Raw genomic sequence first — 18,285 nt, 5'->3', positions numbered from 1 at the left:
GAACCTTGCCTAGGGCAAGTCCTGACACAGACCATTCCAGACAGATGAAATCGCTCCTATTTTCAAAGTCCTCCAGACAAGGAGCTGTTATGGGATTTTTATTATGAATTAAAAAATTTTCTAAAGAGAGAGAGAGATGACAGCAATACTTTTTCCAACACCAAAGAAACGTTTCAGTCATGAGGACCAAATTCCGTCATAGACTCCAGTTTCTTTGCAAACAATTTAAGAAACTCAAGATTTTCCTTTCTCCTCCTCATTTTTTCTTTTCTTTTTTTTTTTTTTTTTTTCCATTTGGGGGTTTTATTTATTGGGGTGCTTAATCATCGCCATCAATGCTGCCACATTCCATGTGTTTGTATATTTAAATGTTTCTGCAGTCACAAAGAATATATAGCCATTCCTGTAAGGTTTCCAATCCAGGCTGCCTTTTTGCTCCCTTCTGTAAGATCCCACACCATGTTTATAAGAATAATCCCCTGATTCGTCCACCCCTGTACATCTTGCCAACTGGCTCTAAAAGCCTTTGGCATTTGTGCATTAGGAGGTCAGGAGCTCATGTGGCTCAAGCTCTCTACCCACATCTCCGGGAGACGCATTTCCCTTCAACCCTCTGTAGTGTACGTTGAAATTGGCCAGCCTAGTGGAATGTGTTGCACAATAGGTAAGGTCTTGGTTCTGTCTTAACATGCAGCCTTTAATTTTTTTCAACCAATTCCTCAACTTGTATGTTATGATTATTTTTCTCATAATATCTCTATATACAACTTTCCTATTTTCTCTTTTCTGGACTTCTGATTCTCTTTTCCATTGCTTGCTCTTGTTTAAGCTGACACTTTTCAACATTCTAATCAAGCTCCTTAGTGGATCTAAATTATTTATCACTGGGCCTCCCACTCAAGGAACTGGAACTCCAATCCTGAACCCTGTCTTATATTCATCTCCCTTGGATTACAGTAGAGCAGTGTTTGCCTTTAAAAAAATCACACACACACATATAACTTAAAACTTTTCAGAACTTGTATTTATAATCTTCAGCTTACAAGCTCGGTCTTAACCATTGGACACTGATTTCTTGGGGCTCCAAACTCATCTCACGGAAACAATAAATATTCAAGGTGACCGTTTCCAAAAAACAGCCCACCAAATCTTCTATGCACATAGGGCTGTCATATAACAGTTTATTAAAACAAGCCTGTATTGTAATCCTGCTCTACCCACTTACTAACTGGATGAATTGGGGCAAATGTTTTAGCTCACAGATTGATCTCCCTTTTCCAGGTACCTGAAGACAGAAACCATGTGTCTGAGTACCTGGCATTATATACAGTGATTGGAAAAGAGTGGACATTCCATAAATGTTTACTGAATAAATAGATGAATGGATCCGAACATTTAACTTGATTCATGTGCATTAGCAGGACAGTCCTCTCAAGAGGAAGAACAAATTAGTTACTATATGACCTAGGGCAAATTACTGAACGGTTCTGAGCCTTGGTTTACTCATCTGTAAAATGGAGATAATAATAGTGTTATGTTACAGAGTCATTGTGTGGATTAATCAAGATAATTCACATCAAGGCCTTAGTACTATGCCTGGCACATCACAAGACATAAGTAATACACACATATATTTATAGATATATAGAGAGAAGAGTCTGGAAGAATACATACCAACCTGTTAACAACATTATTGCTGGAGAGGGGTTTAGATTAAAGGGAACCTTACCTTTTTAGTTTGTACATATCTGGATTCTTTTTTTAAATGAACAGGGACAGTAGAAACTCTCTTAATAAACTTTAACTCAACAACGCACAGAGAATGCTTTCCATTCCCCCTTTAAAACATTGACAGATGCCTAAGTCATGATGAAAGCTCATGGCTAGTAAGCTAATATGACTTTGCACTTCTACATCCATCGACTGAGTCTCAGGCTTGATAATAATTATTTTCTTGAACATATTTTGACAATTCTACTTATTATTGTAATTATACAATTTAATTATATTGTATGTATATCACAAGAATCATGATCACTAATAACAAGAGTAGTTTCTGTGAAAACTAAATTGAAAAAAAATCAATAAGGGGGGAATCCCCCAAAATGTGCTGTCAAATTAGTTTTGGGTAGGACAGCAGTAAAATATTGGGGGATAAAATCTGGAAGGATTCTGTACTCAAATTTTTCCACATTAAATGAACAAATACTGGAAATCATAGATGATGCCTTACGCATATAAGTCAGAGAAGAAAAATGGAAACACCGATCAGAAGTCCTTACTCAAAATGCCCTTGACCCTGCATCAAAAGCTTGGCATATGAATATAAATGTATACGTTTTATGTTGAAGTAAGAAGTTTAAGGTGTTTGTGTGTAAATGTACATATTTATTATGATTTTCTGCTTTGGCAAATTTTATCAATTAACTGATCAACAATCACCTTTGATCACATTAGATAACAGAGATTCTAATGCATCCACATAATGACTGTGTACTTCAAAAGAATGTAGGCTACAGAATTAAGGTTTCAGAAAAGGATAAGCTGGAACAACAGCGTATTATTAACAGTAGCATGATAGGCCATTTTAATTTTATAATGTGTATTGTGTTTCTCTGGAAAATATAACAAATATAAGGAAAATTAAAGAGTCTTATAGATGCTTCTCCTGTTTCCAGTGCTGATTCCCACATTCAAAATATTTCTCATGCTCCCCTCAGGAAACTGTTTTTGAAGTCACAGATAATAATCACCCATTCTTCTGATTTTATGGTTATGCCTCATTTTTGAGTCCCAAAATATGACTATATAAACTCCGGTGACGACAACAAAATAGCAGAGAGAGAGAGAGAGAGAGAGAGAGAGAGAGAGACCTGTCTCTTCCTGTTTTATAAAGCCATCTGTCCTATCAGGTTAGGGCCCCACCCTTATGACCTCATTCAACCTTAATTACTTCCTAAAAGTCCTATCTCCAAATACAGTCAGATTAATCACATGGGGAGTGGGGTTAGAGGTTCAACATATGAATCTGGGTGGGGGGGGGATACAATTCAGTCCATAGCAATGACCCAACTTGATAGCCCACTTTAGTTATCATACTTGCTCTTTATGACTTTTGACTCTTTCCAAACACGAAATCCACTCTCAAATAATGAAGACTTGTGAGTCATTTTGGAAGCAATGTGCCCAGTTACAGAAGGCCAAAAAGGAGTTCCAAAATGTGCTGAGTACCTGCAATACACAGGAGAAGGCAGCACATCACGGTGGCTAAGAATGTGGGCTCTGAAGCCAGACACAGCTGGCTCTAGTTCTGACCTGTCTACCTGCTAGAGGGGTAATCTTGGGCAGACTATTTAATCTCTCTGAACCTTCGCTTCTTCAGTTGCAAAATAAGACTGTCAAACACAGAAGGGTCACATATTATATGATTCTATTTATATGAAATGTCCAGAACAGGCAAATCCATAGAGACAGAAAACAGATTGGTGGTGGTCAGAGACTGGGGGGAGAGGGGAATAGGGAGTGACTATTAACTAGTATGGGGTTTCTTTTGGGGAGGATGCATATATTCTGGAATTAGATCGTTGTGATGGTTGTACAACAATGAATATATTAAAAACCATTGAATTGTACACTTTAAAAGGATGAATCTTTTGGCATGTGAATGGCGTCTCCATTTTCAAGAAGGGTCATAGCGAGCATCTAATGAGACTATTCTTGTCAAGTACTTTACACAGTATCTGGTCCAAAGGAAGAGCTCAAGAAATGTTGACTGTTTATAGGGCGACTATATAATTTATCATCCAAATTGGGAGGGTTTTGAGAGTTGACAGGGCACTAGTAATTGTTATACTGTCACAATAGGTGTAAGCCAGGACTGTCCTGGACGAACTCTGATGTGTGGTCACCTGGTTATTTGTATTTGGGCCACTCCAGGGGGTCTGTTTTGACAACGGCAGCATTTATCTGAATATTCAAAATCTGGAATATTAAGAATCAGAGACATGACTATTCATTTCCCCTCATAGAAACCGGTGTCTGGTGATCATTCCTCCAGTAGCAAGTGAATGAGGTACCTTTCAGTCATGTTAACCCTGGCTCCGTATTTTTATAGGTAAGGCTCAACCGTAACAACCACACAAAAAAACAGGGACAGAGAACTGCTTCACCAGTCTTAACCTTCTCCCTAATAAACATTTTAAAAGTCGATCCCTCTCCTTTAACATGTTTTTTCTCCATTCTTTATTCTCTTTCTTCAGTTCTCTTTGTTTTCCTGTTGTAATTTCCCCCTGTGCAAACTCCAGGCTTACTTTTGATGCGTTTGCCCTTTTCCTCCTTTATATGCCTTTACTCTTTTGTGACACTTTCTACAACCCCTTCAATTCAACACACAATACTGACTGCCTGTTCTGTGCCAGGTACTTTCCTGAACTGCAGGGATACCGAGGTGAACAAGACCCAGGCATTACCACCAAGGAATACATAGGCTGGCAGGAAAGGCAGGCGCGTCAACAGGTGATCGCAGTGGTTGGGGCTAAGTGTGCTTTTAAGCTTGTATGCAGGGGTTAATGTGATATCACACCCAAAGGGCACCTAACCCAGAAATGTGGGTGAGGGTATAGTACATGGATTCTTTTTCTAAAAATTAATTAATTAAATAATTTTTTGGAGGGCTACATTTGGTCTTCGTTGCCACTCAGGGGTTACTCTTTGATGCGGTGCACGGGCTTCTCATTGCTGTGGCTTCCCTTGTTGCAGAGCACAGGCTCCAGGTGTGTGGGCTTCAGTAGTTGTGGCTCGCAGGCTTTAGAGCGCAGGCTCAGTAGTTGTGGTGCACGGGATTAGTTGCTCCGCGGCATGTGGGATCTTCCCAGACCAGGGCTCGAACCCGTGTCCCCTGCATTGGCAGGCGAATTCTTAACCACTGAACCACCAGGGAAGTCCCTGCATAATGGATTCTTAACAGTGGGGACACCTAATCCAAGATAGGATGGAGTTAGCCAGGTGAAGAGGAGGAAAAGAGAAGGGTGTCAGAGGCAGAGATTAGAAAATAGGGTGTGAACAACTCGATTGTAAGCAGTGTGGTGTTCCTAAAGGAGCGAGGGAGATACAGGGACACTGAGCTGGAGCCTCACCAAGATGGGCAGAAATCTTGTAGAAAGTGTAGACCAAGATGCAGAAATCTTGTTCTGCATCTTGGTCTACACTCCCTCACCTCCATCCAGCTCTCTGTTTGTAAGCAGCAATAGGCACACACTTCATTTACAGAGTTTGGACCTTTCCGAAGGAAGGTAAGTCTTTCTCCATTCCTGTTGTCTGCAGGCTACATCCAGAAACCTCAGAACCCTTTAAGTGTTAAACCCTGGGACTGCTCCTTTTAAAGGGCTGTTTCACTTTTCATTAAAAATGCAAATATCCTGGGGCTTCCCTGGTAACAGAGTGGTTAAGACTCCGCCTGCCAATGCAGGGGACAAGGGTTCCATCCCTAGTCCGGGAAGATCCCACATGCTGCGGAGCAACTAAGCCCATGTGCCACAACTACCGAACCTGTGTGCCAGAACTGCTGAATCCTGTGTGCCTAGAGCCCGCGCACCGCAACGAAGAGCAGCCCCCACTCACTGCAACTAGAGAAAGCCCACGCAGCAATGAAGACCCAACGCAGCCAAAAATAAATAAATTAGAAAAAATTTTTAATGCAAATATCCTGACATTGCAACAAACAACAGCAAAAATCCAACACATATCTTATTCATCTACCAATATAGTCAGATGCAACCAGTTTTCTAAAAACGAAGTTGGACATACTTTCAAAATTTACACTGTGTAAACGACCCAGGGAACTAGGAAACAGAGCTCCTTTGGGGCAGGGCAGAAGAAAGTACTGGCCAAGCTATAACCCTCCTGGGGGTTCAACTCCTGGTAAAAAGAGAACTGCTGAGAGTGGTGAGAGGCTAATTACCAGGTAGCTGCAGTTCATTCTAAAATGGAGCCCTCTCTGCAGGCAGTCTAGTCTTTCAGCATCTGGTAGAGAACAAGGTGCAGTTAGACACATCAAAGAACAAAGAATAAGTAGGATGTCAAGGGAGGCCCTTTCCCCAGAGCCCAGAGGACTCAGCAATAAACCCCGGAGGGAAGAACAGTTTAAATGGGTACTTAAGACTTCCTGGTGGTGGTAAGCAGAGAGAACAAGCCTTGTAGTTGCTTGTGCACGTGTGAAATTCACACCAAATTACAACTGGTTTTTATTTTATTTATGAAAACATAAAGCAGTTCAAAGTACTGCCTGTGTGATTGATGGAAGGCTTAAAGTTGCTTAAGATTAACAGCTCAGAAAGATTTCCGGCCCACGTGGCTGTCCTAGGGGAGTCCTGAAGGATCAACCTGAGCAGCTGACTGACCACCCGCCCCTTTTTTTTCTATTGAAGTAGAGTTGATTTACAATGTTGTGTTAATTTCTGCTGTACAGCAAAGTGATTCAGTTATACCTATATACCACCCTCTTTACCTGCAGCCATGTTGATACTGATTAAACTAAGTTCAGAAGGGAATTCGGGAGTCAGAAAGCTCGTCTAGGCCCTGATAGATGATACTTCCTAGCAGACACCCTTTTCAAGCTCTAAGGGAATGATGTATTACTGCCTGAGGCCTTAGGTTGGTTTGGCAATGATCTGGACATGTTCCATCTGATTCATATGCTTTGCTGGAATGTGTCTAAGAGACTCTCCTTGCTCAGAATTGCTCTTCATACTAAGGAAAGAAAAAAACAAAACAAAACACGATTACCACCCTAATAGCAATCTTGCCCCCATTCCTGGGACATTGAAATTACCATGCCTACATTGGAAAAGCTGTTCAAAAGTGACAGTGTAATAATGGCATTCTCAAGCCAGTGCTCCCAAGTCCTGTCGAAATTACTAGCTACTCGGGTAATTAAAACAATTATAATTGTTTGTTTCCACTTAATGCTTTAGCACTAAATCCACGTGCTGTGTGTGATGCACAACCAGCTTCCAAATGGTAGTCGGACTTTTCTTTTAAACTTCAGGTTGATAAAACATTCTGTGCATATCTATCAATCTGAGACATTCAGGACACAACAGAGATCATTCAATGTCATGTAATCTGGGCCCTTCATTTTATAAGTGGGGAGATTTAGATCCAGACAAGGGAAGAGACTTGCCCAAGATCTTCCAGCAGGTTAATAGCAGATCTGGGATTGGAACCCAGGTTTTCTGGCCTCCAGTAATGGGCTCATTTTATTACACCGGGCTGTCCTTAAATATAAAGGGAAAACTAATATCTAGATGTATGAAGGACAACAAAAAGAGATAAACACCTAAACTTGTTCCTTTGATTCACTCTTTCATGTTCACTGTTTTTTTTCTTTACCATCTTTTCTCAACTTTTGACTGTACTGTTAACTCACCTTTCTCTTCTTCTGCTTATTACTCCAATGTTTCTCCTTCTTTAGCCTCCCTTTCCTTGATTGTTCTACATTCCTGACTCTTCTTTCTAGAATCAGTTTTACTCCATTTATAAAGTGTTCACTATGTTGCCCAGCAAGGCTGTGAGCAGGTTGGAGGCCACTCTGTTCTGACAGGTTGTGAACTTCACAGAAACTCTAAAAAGAAGCCATTAAACAATAATTCCTTTTAAAACGTCTATTTAATAAGAGGCCATGAAACCCAATGTATCAGGGTTACTATGGAGAATCTGTTTTGGCTGAACAGAAAATCTTTTAAAAAAATATTTCAGAAACTATTCCAAGTTAAATGAATCAAGAGACACATGTGGAGTTTAGGGTTCCATAAGAAAGTAGTATTTCAATGTATAAAATATACACGAGAATGTTAAAGTCTGGATGATGGGATTATACTTGCATTTTATTTTCTTCTTAGTGCTTACCAGAATATTCTAATGAATTTATGTTCTGTCATATATAGAAGCTGGATTTGAAACTTGAAAAAAAATCAGAAAGAGAAAGACAAATACCATTTGATATCACTTATATGTGGAATCTAAAATATGACACAAATGAACCTATCTATGAAACAGAAACTGAATCAAGGACATAGAGAACAGAATGGTGGTTGCCAAGGAGGAGGGGGTTGGGGGAGGGATGGAGTGGGAGTTTGGGGTTAGCAGACGCAAACTATTATCTATAGAATGGATAAACAACAAGGTTCTACTGTATAGCACGGAGAAGTATATTCAATATCCTATGATAAACCATAATGGAAAAGAATATATAAAAAAAGAATGTATATATATGTATTACTGAATCACTTTGCTGTACAGCAGTAATTAACACAACATTGTAAATCAACTACACTTCAGTTTAAAACAAAAGAATCTTAGCATCAAATTTTGAAAAAAAAAGAAAATTGAAAAATAAATGAACCTCTAAAGGACTTCTGAGTAGCAAAATGAGTGGTCATCTGAGCCATCACTCAGGCTAATCTATCTGTCATGAAGTGTCTCATTCCCCCACCCTTTCAACACCCCTACGTTAGCCAGGTGTGCATGCTTGTCAACACCTGTGGACTAGGTTAAGGGACCAGCTCTGCCCCCCAGCAAGAAGCCTATAAGGGCTTCCTGCCTGAGTCTCAACTTGGCTTCTTGCCAAGCTCCACTCTTGCAGAAGTCACTCAGGACCTGTGATTTCATTCTTCTTTCCCTATGCAGACATCTGCCTTAGTTCTTGACCCTTGTTCACTTAGTCTGTTTACTTGGGTTCCTGCTGTTCGGTTCTGGATTGGACCTACAATGCCCATGGGCTAGGCTCCACTCAGCTCTGCTCTCCCCTTGAGTAGTCTCCACCTCTGTTGTGCACACCACAGGTATTTCATGAAGATTGTGGTTTAGCAATATAACTTAACTCCTGGGCCTGCTTGCAGCCTTTTATCCCTTTCCTCCCAGCTACCCTGGCATACAGTCATGGAAGTCCTGAGTGCTAACTCCCTCCTGTGGGCCTTGGGGCGACTTAGGCTCTACAACCCAAAGCCTAAGAGTCGCATACTCCTCTCAGTCTGACTTAGTCTGGGCTGATACCAGGTTTGCAGAACACTGCCGTCCTCCCTCCACAAGGCTACTTCAATACGGTGGATCTATGGTTAGGGTGCATAACTCAAAACAGTTGTCTGGGATTCTCTAGCTGTACTCAGGGACAAGCACAACCAAGCCCAGAGAAATGTTAATTCATATATTTTATTAAATACTGCACATCTAAAATTCTAATGTACAAGAAAGAAAGGCATGGTATTCTTTCATTGAAATGAGAGAATTCAATCTTTCATTGTTGCAGCAGATAGTTATTGAGCATCTACTATGTTTCTGGTTACCTATACTACAGACCATACTACAGACTGTCACTGATGTCACTGAATTAAGAGAACCTATTGTGTCCTTTTGGGTGCATAACCCCCCTCCACGTTGAGCCCCAAAGAAGGACCTAGCTTTTTTGGCTTCATGCAATTCTCAGATGCCCTATACCTTATCGTTCTAACCCTGTCCATGTCTCTGAACCGTTTCCATTGTTCAGCTATCCCCTGAAAGCACCCCAACAGCTCTTGCAGGTCCTCCTTACATTGGGTCAGTTTTTCCCTGAAACAGCCAACCTTGTTGTGTCTGCATCACCACTCCCAACACACACAAGAGCTAACTGCTTAAGATGTGAAATGCCGAGATAACTCCAACACAGTGGCTCTTGAAAAACAAACATTAAAGAGATTATAGTGGTCGAGTGCATGGGCTCTTAACCCAGAGTGCCCCATTCAAATCCTGTTTCTACCACTTACTACTCCGTGACTTTGGGCAACCTACTTCACCTCTCTGCCCAGTTTGCTCATCTGTCAAACAGGGATACTCCATTGAGGGTTTCAGTGAGTTAATATATGTAAAATTTACATTAGTACCTAGTAAATGATAAACATTCTTTTGATATATATTAGCTAGTATCATTACTATTTAGGCTGGAAACGAAGTGAGTAGTAATTGTGGGCTAGTGGGCAATGGGGTATTTGCGGGGCAGGTGCCACTTTGAGTGGAGCCTCTATTTTGACTGCTTATGCAGCAGCCATTTTTTTGGTTTCTTTTGTATTTTTAACAATTTTTTCTTTTTTAGATTCCATATCTATGTGTTAGCATACAGCATTTGTTTTTCTCTTCCTGACTTACTTCAATCTGTGTGACAGACGCTAGGTCCATCCACTTCACTGTGAGGACTCCCTTTGCTCCACACCCTCTCCAGCATTTACTGTTTGTAGATTTTTTTCATTATGGCCATTCTGGCTGGTGTGAGGTGATGTCTCGTTGTACTTTTGATTTGTATTTCTCTAATGATTAGTGATGTTGAGCATTCTTTCATGTGTTTGTTAGCAATCTGTATATCTTCTTTGGAGAAATATCTATTTAGGTCTTCTGCCCATTTTTGCATTGGGTTGTTTGTTCTCTTGATATTGAACTGCATGAGCTGCTTGTAAATTTTGGAGATTAATCCTTTGTCAGTTGCTTCATTTGCAAATATTTTCCCCCATTCTGAGGGCTGTCTTTTCGTCTTGTTTATGGTTTCCGTTGCTGTGCAAAAGCTTTTAAGTTTCATTAGGTAACATTTGTTTATTTTTGTTCTTATTTCCAGTTCTCTAGGAGGTGGGTCAAAAAGGATCTTGCTGTCATTTATGTCATAGAGTGTTCTGCCTAGTTTTTCCTCTAAGAGTTTTATAGTGTCTGGCCTTACATTTAGGTCTTTAATCCATTTCAAGTTTATTTTTATATATGATGTTAGAGAGTGTTCTAAATTCATTCTTTTACATGTAGCTGTCCAGTTTTCCCAGCACCACTTATTGAACAGGCTGTCTTTTCTCCATTGTATATTCTTGCCTCCTTTATCAAAAATAAGGTGACCATATGTGCATGGGTTTATCTCTGGGCTTTCTATCCTGCTGCATTGATCTATATGCCTGTTTTTGTACCAGTACCATACTGTCTTGATTACTGTAGCTTTGTAATATAGTCTGAAGTCAGGGAACTTGATTGCTCTAGCTCCGTTTTTCTTTCTCAATATTGCCTTGGCTATTTGGGGTCTTTTGTGTTTCCATACAAATTGTGAATTTTTTTGTTCTAGTTCTGTGAAAAATGCCATTGATAGTTTGATATGGATTGCATTGAATCTGTAGATTGCTTTGGGTAGTATCGTCATCTTTACAATGTTGGTTCTTCCAATCCAAGTACATGGTATACCTCTCCGTCTGTTTGTATCACCTTTAATTCCTTTCATCAGTGTCTTATAGTTTTCTGCATACAGGTTGTTCGTCTCCTTAGGTAGGTTTATTCCTAGGTATTTTATTCTTTTTTTTGCAATGGTAAATGGCAGTGTTTCCTTAATTTCTCTTTCAGATTTTTCTTCATTAGTGTATAGGAATGCAAGAGATTTCTGTGCATTAATTTTGTATCCTGCTACTTTACCAAATTCATTGATTAGCTCTAGTAGTTTTCTGGTACAGTCTTTAGGATTTTCTATGTATAGTGTCATATCATCTGCAAACAGTGACAGCTCTACTTCTTTTTCTCCAATTTGTATTCCTTTTATTTCTTTTTCTTCTCTGATTTCTGTGGCTAAAAGTTCCAAAAGTATGTTGAATAATAGTGCTGAGAGTGGACAGACTTGTCTTCTTCCTGATCTTAGTGGAAATGGTCTCAATTTTTCACATTGAGAATGATGTTGGCTGTGGGTTTGACATATATGGCCTTTATTATGTTTAGGTAAGTTCCCTGTATGCCTACTTTCTGGAGGGTTTTTACCATAAATGGGTGTTGAATTTTGTCAGAAGCTTTTTCTGCATCTATTGAGATGATCATATGGTTTTTATCTTTCAGTTTGTTAATATGGTGTATCACATTGATTGATTTGCTTATTTTGAAGAACACTTGCATTCCTGGGATAAGCCTCAATTGATCATGGTGTATGATCCTTTTAATGTGCTGTTGGATTCTGTTTGCTAGTATTTTGTTGAGGAGCTTTGCATCTATGTTCATCAGTGATATTGGCCTGTAGTTTTCTTTCTTTGTGACATCTTTGTCTGGTTTGGGTATCAGGGTGATGGTGGCCTCATTGACTGAGTTTGGGAGTGTTCCTCCCTCTGCTATATTTTGGAAGGTTTTGAGAAGGATAGGTGTTAGCTCTTCTCTAAATGTTTGATAGAATTCGCCTGTGAAGTCATCTGATCCTGGGCTTTTGTTTGTTGGAAGATTTTTAATCACAGTCTCAATTTCAGTGCTTGTGATTGGTCTGTTCATATATTCTATTTCTTCCTGGTTCAGTCTCGGAAGGTTGTGCCTTTCTAAGAATTTGTCCATTTCTTCCAAGTTGTCCATTTTATTGGCATATAGTTACTTGTAATCTCTCATTATCCTTTGTATTCCTGCAGTGTTAGTTGTTACTTCTTTTTCATTTCTCATTCTATTGATTTGAGTCTTCTCCCTTTTTTTTTTGGTGAGTCTGGCTAGTGGTTTATCAATTTTGTTTATCTTCTCAAGGAACCAGCTTTTAGTTTTATTGATCTTTGCTATCATTTCCTTCGTTTCTTTTTCATCTATTTCTGATCTGATATTTATGATTTCTTTCCTTCTGCTAACTTTGGAGGCTTTTTGTTCTTCTTTCTCTAATTGTGTTAGGTGTAAAGTTAACTTATTTATTTGAGATGTTTCTTATTTCTTGAGGCAGGATGGTATTGCTGTAAACTTCCCTCTTAGAACTGATTTTGCTGCATCCCATAGGATTTTGGTCATCGTGTTTTCATTGTCATTTGTTTCTAGGTAGTTTTTGATTTCTTCTTTCATTTCTTCATGGATCTCTTGGTTATTAAGTAGTGTATTGTTTACCCTCTGTGTGTTTGTATTTTTTACAAATTTTTTCCTGTAATTGATATTTAGTCTCATAGCATTGTGGTCAGAAAAGATACTTGATATGGTTTCAATTTTCTTAAATTTACCAAGGCTTGATTTGTTACCCAAGATATGATCTATCCTGGAGAATGTTCCATGAGCACTTGAGAAGAAAGCGTTCTCTGTTGTTTTTGGATGGAATGTCCTATAAATATCAATTAAGTCCATCTTGTTTAGTGTATCATTTAAAGCTTGTCTTTCATTATTTATTTTCATTGTGTATGATCAGTCCATTGGTGAAGGTAGGGTGTTAAAGTCCCCTACTATGAGTGTGTTACTGTCGACTTCCCCTTTTATGGCTGTTAGCATTTGCCTTATGTATTGAGGTGCTCCTATGTTGGGTGCATAAATATTTACAATTGTTATATCTTCTTCGTGGATTGATCCCTTGATCATTATGTAGTGTCCTTCTTTGTCTCTTTTAATATTTATTTTAGAGTCTATTTTGTCTGATATGAGAATTGCTACTCCAGCTTTCTTTTGATTTCCATTTGCATGGAATATCTTTTTCCATCCCCTCAGTTTCAGTGGGTATGTGTCCCTAGGTCTGAAGTGGGTCTCTTGTAAACAGCATATATATGGGTCTTGTTTTTGTATCCATTCGGCCAGTCTATGTCTTTTGGTGGGAGCATTTAATCCATTTACATTTAAAGTAATTATCAATATGTATGTTCCTATTACCATTTTCTTAATTGTTTTGGGTTTGTTATAGTAGGTCTTTTTCTTCTCTTGTGTTTCCTGCCTAGAGAAGTTCCTTTAGCATTTGTTGTGAAGCTGGTTTGGTGGTGCTGCATTCTCTTAGCCTGTGCTTGTCTGTAAAGCTTTTTATTTCTCTGTTGAATCTGAATGAGATCCTTGCTGGGTAGAGTAATCTTCATTGTAGGTTTTTCCCTTTCATCACCTTAAGTATGTCTTGCCACTTCCTTCTGGCTCACAGAGTTTCTGCTGAAACATCTGCTGTTACTCTTATGAGGATTCCCTTATATGTTATTTGTTGTTTTCCCTTTGCTGCATTTTTTTCTTTGTGTTTAATTTCTGATAGTTTGATTAATATGTGTCTTGGTATGTTTCTCCTTGGATTTATCCTATATGATACTCTCTGCACTTCTCAGCTTATATAATTAGTACTGGTCATTCGGGCTCAGGTTAGATATCTTCTCCCTCTATGCAGGAGCACAGGCTCTAGGAGCATGAGCTTCAGTAGTTGTGGCGTGTGGGCTCAGTAGTTGTGGCTCATGGTCTCTAGAGCGCAGGCTCAGTAGTTGCGGTGCACGGGCTTAGTTGCTCCGCGGCCTGTGGGATCTTCCCAGGCCAGGGCTGGAACATGTGTCCCCTGCATTGGCAGGCAGGTTCTTAACCACTGTGCCACCAAGGAAGCCTGTCTGACCATCCCCGCAACAAACACACTTCAATCTGTGTTAGGTGCCCCTCTCCTGTTGTGCCATTAAAAAACTCTTTGCCACTGCGTTTGTATAGATCATACTGTAGTGTACCTGGTTTTTTACATTCTGATTCTTCCACTAAACTATGCTGTCTTTGAGGTCAGGTACTATTTCTTATTTTTCTCTGCATCCTCATTAGCCAACCCAGTGTATGGAAGCAATGAGGGCTCATAAGAAGTTAAGTGAGTGATGAATGAATGAGGCAGGATAGTAATACCTATTTAACACACTTATTAACTAATGATTGTATGAAATAATGTAAGTGGAAATTTCTGGAACATAGGCCAGGAAATTGTATCTCATAGCATTGAAGGCAATTGACAGTAACTTTATGACAGATCTCGTGAAATCATTTGAAATATTCTGAGTATGAAATTCTGGAGAACTTTTGTCTTTGTTTAAGTCTGTTGAAAGGTGAATTTCCTCATCATAGAAGGAAGCTCAGAGGACAAAAGACCTCTTGTTTAAGACAGCTAAGCCCAGCGATTAGTGGTGAGGCGCCATGCCTAAGTGCTTTCAGGGCCTGGGGTCAGCTAGCCCAGACAGACCCCCCCTTCCACCCTAGCTCCACACCTTGGACCCAGAAGAGAAGGAGGAAGTGGGTAAGGAGAAAGACAGGGAATAAAGGAAAGGAGGCTGGAGTAAGATTCTGTGGGGGTAATAATTGTAACTTTTGCCTAGCAGCTGTGTTTAGAACAGGCAAGCTATACATCAGAGAGTTCCACAGCCCCCAGAGAAGAGAAGTGCCCCCCTGAACGCCTGTCACTTTGCATGCTTCCTGAGCTCTGCAGCCTTCAGCAGATCTTCCCTGTGGTGCCTTGCCCTGGCATTTCATTGGCCAATTCCTTCCTACCTCCTGTGGTGTCAATGATCTGTTCAGGGTGGATCTCTCAGCAGTAGAACTGGTCTAACCAAATGTTTTTCCAGTTCTGACAGTCTGGCACACAACTGCTTAGTGGCACCCAGTATCACAAAGGCCAGCATCGCTCTCTGCTGCTGGGATAACATGCTCCAGGTCCTTTTAGGAAATTGCTGGGTCAGTCCTGCCACCTCCTGGGTGGTTCTGCCCCTCAAACCAAGCCCTTTTGACCCCAAGATATTGGACTCAGCTCAGCCAGTTTGAAGAATTTCTGTCGCTAAGTTGCAAGTGACAACTTCACTGTCTTAAACCACAAGCTAAGGCTAAGCTCTTATTAGTGTAATATATTTGTATTTGTGACTGGTCAAATAAGGATGCAAACAAAAAGTAAATGACATTTAATAGAAAGAGAGAAACTCCTGTAGAATCCAGAGGAATCTTGCCCTCGAGCAAGTTTCACTCTGAGAGAAGCTCTGCAGAGAGCTCTTGCTACAGGGTAGGGAGCCTCAGCTGGTCCTCCCCAGCACCCAGGCACCAGGTGGGGCCCTGCACTGTTCTGAAAGGTGAAGGGGTGGCAAGGCCCCAACTAACTGAAACCCTTCACAGAGATTCCCATGAGTGCAGACTTGAACAAACGTCCAACCGCCACCCACCCAGCTCCAAAGAGAGTTCCCCAATCCCCACCTCCAGCACCTCGAATGTTCTTGGCTTCAGACTCCCTCTTCCTGTCAGCTGTGGGCTTGGGAAGAGAAAGGGCAGGAGAGGAGTGGAGTGGGAAGGCTTGAGTCCAGGCCTCTCCTCTGAGCTCAAGCATCAGGAGAACAGCCTGACAGCCAGGTGACCGCAGATACGATATGGGAGCCCTAGAGGGGTATGACAGGCAGCACCTAAACCACATTTGGCCCACAGTTCCACCTGGCCCCTGGCCAGACAAAGCACAAGCACTTTCTTTCTTTTTCAGTTCAATTTATTCTCTGAATCAACAAACCTTAGGCTATGAGGGGCAAAGCAAATTCAGGAGTTTAAACAAAGGCATTCATCAGGCAGCTGGGGCCCCCTGCAATGAAAAATAAATCCCTGGCAAAGAAATGGTCAACATTGGCTAGCCTGGGACATTATGACTCCAGGATGATTTTCTCTGATGTGGTTTAGAAGCTCCTTTGCTTGGAGTATTGTACTTTGTACAGGCAGAGGGGTGGGGATGAGCTGATACGGTCAGCCTGTTGGTCAGTCTGTCATCAAACAGTGATTGTGCAACTAGTGTGGGGCAGGCTGCTTGGAACTAGAGGATACGTTATCATGTCCTGGAAAACCAGGAAGCTTTACAACACATTATAGCAATCCCACTCGAGTCACAAGCCCACCACCAAACCAATGACCAGCCAGCGTTTTTTATTTTTTTCTGAAGTGTGAACTTATTCCATAAATGCATGCTTTATATTTAAGTTATATTTCACAATACAAACATAATGCTTTTAAATGCATAGTTTCAAACAATTTTTTTAAAATTGTTAAAAATTGAAGTATAGTTGATTTACAATATTGTGTTAGTTTCAGGTGTACAGCAAAGTTATTCAGTTATACATATACCTATATATGTATATTCTTTTTCAGATTCTTTTCATTATAGGTTATTACAAGGGATTGAATATAGTTCCCTGGGCTTTACAGTAGGTCCTCATTGTTTATCTATTTTATATATAGTAGTGTGTATATGTTAATCCCAAACTCCTAATTTATCCCTCCCCCTCCTTTCTCCTTTGGTAACCATAAGTTTGTTTTCTATGTCTGTGAGTTTGTTTCTGTTCAGCCAGGGTTTTGAAACTAGACAGACTGGGGCTTGAACCCCAGCTCACTCATTAACTTAAATAGCAATGTGACCTTGGATAAGTCAACCTTTCTGCACCTTGGTTTACATGCCAGTAAAATAAAGATAAAAATAATGTTCTAGGCCCCATCAGCTTGGAATATTGCTGCTTGGATATAAGTATCAGGATGTGTATCCACCACCTAAATTTGGAGCCAAATTCCACAAGGCATCAATGTAGCAAATACCTTTATAGCACTTGCTAGCACTGTTCTAAGTGTTTTACATATATTAATTCATTTAATCTTTGTCACAATCTTATAGAATGAGTATTAATATTATTTCCATTTTATAGATGAGAAAGCCCAAGGCACAGACAGGTAATGGAACTACCCTAGATAGGACACTCATTTGATTTGTGTGAACATAACATGAAGTAGTGCATGCAAAATTCACCTAGAACATAGGCTATTGACAAATACTATCCATGATTAGTAGTCAGTAGTATTGTTGTTATCATTATTATTAACTGTGTTAGTGTTACTATGAGTAGCTACCACAGAGTAATTTAAAATGTAGTTAAACACACTGGCTTAGAGGCCAAGATGGCCGAGTAGAAAGACCCTGATCTCACCTCTTCTCATGGGCACACCAAAATTACAACTATTTATAGAATAACTATCGATGAAAAAGACTGGAACCTACCAGAAACGATCTTCTATAACTAAAGATATAAAGAAGGAACCATAATGAAACAGGTAGGAGGGGTGGAGTCACAGCATAGTCAAGACAAATACCCCTAGGTTGGTGACCCACAAACAAGAGAATAATTACAATTGCAGAGGTTCTCCCCAAGGATCCAAGGGTCTAAGCCCCACATTGGTCTGCCCAGCCTGGGGTTCCTGTGCCAGGAATACAAGCCCCCAGAACATTTGGCTTTGAAGGCCAGCAGGGCTTACTTTCAGGGGACCCAGGGGCTGTGGGAAATAGAGACTCCACTCTTAAAGGGCACAGACAAAATCTCACATGCTCTGGGACCCAGGGCAGAAGCAGTAATGTGAAAGGAGCCTGGGTCAGACCCACCTGCTGATCTTGGAGAGCTGCCCAGAGAGGAAGGAGGCAACTGGAGCTTACCCTGCGGACATAGACACTGGCGGCACCCATTTTTGGGAGGTCCTTCTACCACGTGGAGACTGGTGCAGGCAAATGCCATTTTGGAATCCTCCCTCTGGCTC

At 40.4% G+C, this 18,285-nt stretch overlaps 1 protein-coding gene across 1 annotated transcript in view; it reads right to left on the bottom strand.

Moving 5' to 3' along the window:
• FRMD7 (FERM domain containing 7) overlaps window positions 1–18,214 on the bottom strand; it is a 42,532-nt gene extending 24,318 nt beyond the window's left edge. Inside the window, 1 exon segment of the mRNA XM_024750027.1 lies at window positions 18,185–18,214. Coding sequence (XP_024605795.1) covers window positions 18,185–18,214 — 30 coding nt within the window.
• Window positions 18,215–18,285: the final 71 nt, after the last annotated feature.

This window comes from Neophocaena asiaeorientalis, unplaced genomic scaffold (genome assembly GCF_003031525.2).
Source record: "Neophocaena asiaeorientalis asiaeorientalis breed wild unplaced genomic scaffold, Neophocaena_asiaeorientalis_V1.1 scaffold366, whole genome shotgun sequence".
NCBI lineage: Eukaryota > Metazoa > Chordata > Mammalia > Artiodactyla > Phocoenidae > Neophocaena > Neophocaena asiaeorientalis.
The sequence above is the reverse complement of the archived record's forward strand: the minus strand, read 5'-3'. Positions and strand labels throughout refer to the sequence as shown.